The 6,205-nt window shown below is 46.7% G+C and overlaps 1 protein-coding gene across 2 annotated transcripts in view; it reads right to left on the bottom strand.

Moving 5' to 3' along the window:
- Positions 1–439: 439 nt before the first annotated feature.
- Positions 440–6,205, bottom strand: part of nrip1a (nuclear receptor interacting protein 1a) — a 31,271-nt gene continuing 25,505 nt past the window's right edge. For both annotated transcript variants that reach the window (XM_048264173.1, XM_048264174.1), the window contains exon 2: positions 440–6,172. In XM_048264173.1, the coding sequence (XP_048120130.1) occupies positions 2,332–5,739 (3,408 nt within the window). In that variant the 5' untranslated portion in view covers positions 5,740–6,172 and the 3' untranslated portion in view covers positions 440–2,331. The remainder of the gene's footprint in view (positions 6,173–6,205) is intronic.

The raw sequence follows: 6,205 nt of genomic DNA, 5'->3' as shown, positions 1-6,205 counted from the left end.
CATAATAGGCTGTACATACTAAATTGCAGTGTATGAGGAATTTCTGGGTCCCAAATCGCAAGAAGATGTAAACATATCTTAACAGTGTCAAGTATATTAGCAAAATTCTCCTTAGCAGACCAGCTAGCTTTTATTAGTGCCTGCTGTGCTGTTTGCAAGGTGCATTGCCTGTAGCCAATTGGCTTGCTACAACTCTGCTCCTGTATAGGCTACACAGTATGCAGCATATGTATATTAGCAATCTCTCTGTATGTATGTACTCTATGTACATACAGTACAGTATACTATTAGTACCGGTATGTGTGCTGACCTGAAAATGCACTGATAAACAGCAGCGCATGCTCAGCAATATACAGCATATTTTCTCAGGATAAGTACTTCATATGTCAGGAACAGGATTTTCCAAGAATAAATCCATTTTATTCCAGTTGTGCATTTTAGTACTTTATTTAAAATCTGTGCAAGTAAACACCAAAAATGAAAACATTAAAAAAAATGATAATATTAATAACCATAATCATAATATAGCAGTTCACCTGCAAGAAAACAATACATATATTTATATATATTTATATACTTCTTTAAACAAGCATTCATTCTGAAGCTCCAAAAATGATTTTTAGCACTTGTACTGTGTAGAGCTTGATTGTTGGTTTTCTACTTGTAAAAGAACAACATAAAGAAACAAAAACAAAACAAACAAAAAAACAAGTATAATGCACATCTGTTTCCAAAATTTTAAACGGTTTCTCTTTTTTCTTCTTTTATCTTTTGTTCAGCAGTCTACTTCTTATGACTGACAGACAAATCACATTGTTTAATGCTATGGGCTTCATGACAAAATACCTATGCTTTAAGACTCAGAAGATCCCCATGTCCAGCGTTACACAGGGACCATCCCATGCATCATCATGCAACAGGCAGTCAATATCAGACATAACACAACATGTTGCAGAACAGATTACTGTAATATTACCATGTAGAGACACATGCAAAAGAGGGACTGGAAACAAAAAGAACATTTTCTTTAAAGTTATGTACAGTGTCACACAACAGTGTTAATATTTCCTCTGGGAATTTAAAACAGCTCTCTTTCATCCATACAAAATAGCTCATCTTTCATAAAGTTTTGGCTATTTACAGAAATATAGATTGTAATGAGTCTATGACAAGTCTTTTAAGGAAAAGAAAAGCAATGAAACTAATACCTAGGAAAATGTAAGACTTCAAAATGTAACATTTCAGCAAACTTTCTGTGGGACACAAAAAACCCTTTTGCATCTTTGACCACCCTTTGACATCCATGACCCACAAAATAGCTTTGACTTTGAGCCGACTTTAGGTATACCTCATAGTCCACCTGGACCGGCCACCTCACGTGGATCTAACTCACTCAACCAATGTTTACACCAAAGAGACTGCACTTGTCCAGTGTATGTTTATCGGCCAAAGCTGACTGAAGAAGCTGTTGTTGTTACAGTATGCCCCTTTTAGCCAATGATTTTGTTTTTGTTTTTTAAAGTAAAAATTGACATGTTGGCACAGTTCAAATGCTACAACAACTTACACCAAGCAGTTCACCAAATAGTTGACTAAATGAATAAATTAAAGAGGCTTCAGAAAAAAAAAATACAAATTGTATTCAGCCCACATCACGTACCATGAAATGTGGAGACAATGTCACAGCATCAGAACATTAATCCATCGGCATTGCACCATCCCTGACTAAATGAAATTGATAATAGATTCCCATTTGGCTCAGTAATAGGGGCATCTATAATATTACAAACCTCAGCTGCAAATTTTAAATGATCATTCTTCAAAATAAAAAATGCTAGTTTCTGAGAGTGAGACACAGTCTCACAATTATAAACAAATTATTTTTCTTATTATTTATTACTTTTAGTGAAATATTGTCGAAAATATTTAAAAGTACTGTTTGGTTGCACTTCCCACAGAAAGGGATCATATTAAATGTATTCTGCAAGTAAAAAAGTGTAACATAGATTAAAATGCTACAATCAGCTTTAAGTATGTATAGAACACAAGAACAAAACAAACAAGGTCATCAAGTGGATGAAGCACAGTCATAGATAAATGGAGATGGTTGTTTCTCAACTCAGCAACATTTTATCTCTTCTGTGAAACAGTTTTACATTATACATGTAAACAAAAAGCAAAGCAAAAGGAAAAGCAATGTTTTGCAAATGTCTGGGAATTGTTTCCTCCATTAGAAATAATTGCAGATTAAAAAAGGGGAGGAAAGCCAAACAGCCACAAAGAAATGTCTAGTCAATATACATCCACAGATTGACATGACTGTTGATTTTATCACTGGCATTTCTTGAGTGAACCGTTGAGCCTCTGAGTTTCACTCTGAGGTCTCTCTGTATGATCCTCCTCACTGTGTCTAGGGGTCAGGATGTGTTCAAAGCCCTGCATGTCTGCAGGTGGTTCCTCTTTTACCTTCACCTGCACCTGACATGCTGTCCGACCCCGCTCACGCTCTTTCAACAAGTCTGCATTGCCCTTCTGTAGCATGTAGTACAAAATGGGGTTGGACCTCATCAGTCGAGGCGAGTCTGGTTGGGAGATGTCCTCGTCCCCACCAGTGGGTGTAGGTTTTGGTTTTGGAGACTGTGGTGTGCCCTGAACCCCCCAAGGTGATCCAGGAGCACTATGGCTCATGTGCCCAGCATGCAGAGACCTCGGGTCAGCTGGACCATGCAGTGGGACAGGACTACGGCTCTGGACACCGGCTTCAGTGCTGTGCCCAGAGGGCTGATGGACCCTGCTGCCATTGAAAGTGTAGCTGTGCTTGGGAGAGCCTGTGGGTCCTCCCGGTTGAGAGAGCTCCCTCAGACAGTTGTTAGAGAGCAGGAGCTGCTTCAGCACATTAAATCCACGGCTGTCACTTGGAGGAGACTCACTGACAGGGCACCTCACTGGTGGGCTGTCTGCAACGGGAGGGCTCCGTGGACCTCTGACCTCTGGGCTGCCAGGCAAGCCAGAGGCAGAGCCATTGTTGTTGACCTTTTGGGTGTCAAGGCTGTCAGGAAGCGCACAAGTCTCACTCCCTGTGGGTTGTGCTTTTGGCTCCATGGAATATTTCCGCTTCTTAGGGATAGTTGGCCCTTGGTGCTCCTGCTGTTCCTCCTTGACGGACACCTTCTGGGAGTTGTCTGGGGTGCTGAAGAGGACAGCCCTTGGCTGCTTTAAAAGATGGCTGAGAAGACCATCTCTAGGGATCATCTCTGGGGATATGGGTTCCTGCTTAATGACTGTCACATGAGGAAGACTAAGAGGACTGCTTCTGCTGGAGTCTGACATCATACTCTGGCTCTGTTTGACCTCCCTGTCATGGTCACTGGTGTGATGCTCCCTTCTGGGTTCAGTCTTCACTGTAACATCTCTCACAGGGCTTTTGGAGGCACCCAAGCTCTCGCAGAGGCTCGACTGCAACTCTTGGCAGTTGCCCTGGCCTGCCTCTCGTTTCCTCTTACCTCCCACTTTGTCTTTGTTGGTGGCATTTCCCAGGAGAAGCTGGAGTACTGTCCGTCTTTCCAGAAGATTCTCAATTTCAGAAGTGGACTGCGAGGACTCGGGCCGTCGTGGGGGTATTAAGTAGGCCCCTTCAGATCTAGGTGAGGGGCTCTGCTGAACTGGTGCCGTGAGTCTATCCAGTAAAGTCACACTGTGATCAAGCTTCATTTCCTGAGGGTGCCTCTGGACAGAGGGCATGGAGGTTTTGAGTGGTGGGGATGAGCTTGCACTTTGTTTTCCAGACTGGGCTAAATTCTGCAGTAATTTACTGGCACTGAAAGCGGGCTCGGTGACACTTGGCTCACTTGGGAAGGATTTGTTTTTACACAGATCTAAGGGAATGGACTGTGAATGAGAAGAGTCATATAAACTGTAAGGGGAGGATGTACTGCTGGTGTCTTTGCCATATGACAAAGTGGGTAAGATCAGGGGACTTTTGCTAACAAGTCCACATTGAGGACTGAGAGTCCTTATTTCCTCACACCTATTAACTACAGTCTGTCTGGCCACTGGCGCCCTGCTAACCTTGGGGATTATGACTGGGTGCAAATCTGGATTATCCAGACTTTTGTTTACATTCCCGTTATTTTTATGATCTAGCAGCAACTGCAAAAGTGTAACCTTGTGATGGGGCTTCATTTCAGGGTTACTTTCAAGCTCTCTGTCTTTGCTGCAAACTGCAGAGGGTGGAGGGGGTTCAGGCTTCCACTTGTTTATCAGACCCTCAGTTATTCTGTCTAAAGCTGGGGAGGAGGAGGTGGAGGAGGAGGCCGAGGAGGTGGCCGGTGGGGCACTGACCCTCCTGCCCTTTAGAGAGAGGTCTATTGGGGAGCAGCTGGAGCTGCTGCTCTCGGCGTCACTGCTGTCTTTGAGGAAGCTGCTGTCTGGACTCGAGTGCCCCCCTTCAGAGAGCACAGGCGAGCCCCGGTGAGATGTGGCGCTCAAGTCACTGCGCAGGTGGCCCTGGCTGTTGAGCTGATGCTGTGTGTTGTGGTTGTTGAGCAGCTGCAAAAGTAAACTGCTGCAGTTTTGAGACGGCCTGCTGGCGAAAGGTCTCTCAAAGGGCCGCCGCTCTCGGAACGGAAGCAGTGGCCGAGGGGAGCCCGCTGTCCTGCCAGGCCCTGGAGGAGTCACACTTGTACTCTGCCTGCTGGACGCTGATGCCATGGGGGCCAATCCGTTTTTGGCTTGTAAGGAGCTTACAGTGTCTGATGTGGTCGTCTGTTTTGTGTCCTGCGTTTTATGCGTGGCCATGGCTGCCAGCCTCTCGCTTGCTGACCGCCCAGCGAGCTGTGCTTTGAGGGCTTGCTCACGAGAGTACTGTTGCAAGTGAGCTTCGCTGGACAGCAGAAGAGCCAGCTGACTGCAGGCCACACTGGGTCTGGGGGATGGGGCCGGACTGGACCTAATGTTCACCAGGTTCGCCACCGCTTTCAGCCGTTCTGCACAGGAGAGTGACTCCGTGGAGGAGGACTGGGCGTTTTTCTGCAGCACCTTTGGCGACTCACTTTGCCTCTCTTGGCTGGCCCGCCTGCGCTGGTAAGGCACACTGTTGCTGTGGTTCTGGACTTTGTTCTTCTTCATCAGGCCCTTGAGGCGACTGGAGGCCGACTCACGGCACGGTCCGGCCTCTTTCCCGTCCTCTGCTGGGCCCTTGTTTATGTGGCCGCTGGCCTCCTGCTGCTGCACCTGCTGATGCTTCAGACTCTGCACGAGCTGCTGTGACAGGGCCACATTCTGGAGCCTTGAGCTGAAGGACTGCAGCAGGGACGCCAGCAGCGTGCTCTCACCTTTGCACTTCGCCGAGCCGTTAAGGGCAGCGGCGTGCTCCTCCAACTCTCTGTGTCTCTGGCCATTCAACTCTGCCGGGGGCGTCGGCCTCTTCCTGCTCTCGTGCTCCATCCAGGCCTCGGACCTCAGCAGCCGGGCCTTCTTAAGGTGCTGGGTGACCCCAGTGTGGGGTGCGGTCCTCTCCGGCTCAGTGCCTTGTGGTGGAGGGGCATGGTTAGGCTGCCCTTGGCCTGGTGCAGGTGCTTTGCTGTTGCCTTGCTCCTGGTTGCCGTGCCCAGCCTGGCATCTCTGTGTAGCTGTGGCAGCCTGGCCTCCGGTGACCTGATGCATGAGTAGGCCTTCGAGATAAGTTAGAACAGCAGAATCTTGGTGCGTCTCAGGGCCAGGTTCCTCCCCATGAGTCATGTTCAACACTATAGTCTCTAATATGGTTCGCCACCACGACAGAGAAATAAAAAAATAAATAAAAATATTTTCCTCTTCTTTGTCCTTTTTAAGCTAGGAATCGGTGATTTTAAAAGTTACAAAAGGTACAAAATGTAATGATAGGGATGTTTTTTGATCCAATCTTGAAGAAGAACAAAAGGAGCATGCATCAGATTTTTTCACAGATTAACCAGATGACCTTGTTTGCGTCATGACTGTCCACTGACGAGGGAAGTTCATGTGGATTTGTTACAGCCCCCGGAAAGGATTGAACAGGGGCATGTCAGAGCCTCCCCTGTGAAATTCCATGGCAGCCGCCATGCGGTCAGTCTGCCCCAAGGCTTCAGGGATGCCTGTGAAGATCCTCATCCACAGCCTAACCTCCTGACCACTGGCTCACCCACAGAAGAACCTACAAGACAAAAAACAATTGAGCATGAGAAAC

This window comes from Alosa alosa, chromosome 15 (assembly GCF_017589495.1).
Source record: "Alosa alosa isolate M-15738 ecotype Scorff River chromosome 15, AALO_Geno_1.1, whole genome shotgun sequence".
NCBI classification, from domain to species: Eukaryota; Metazoa; Chordata; class Actinopteri; order Clupeiformes; family Clupeidae; genus Alosa; species Alosa alosa.
This window is presented reverse-complemented; position numbering and strand designations above follow the sequence as displayed.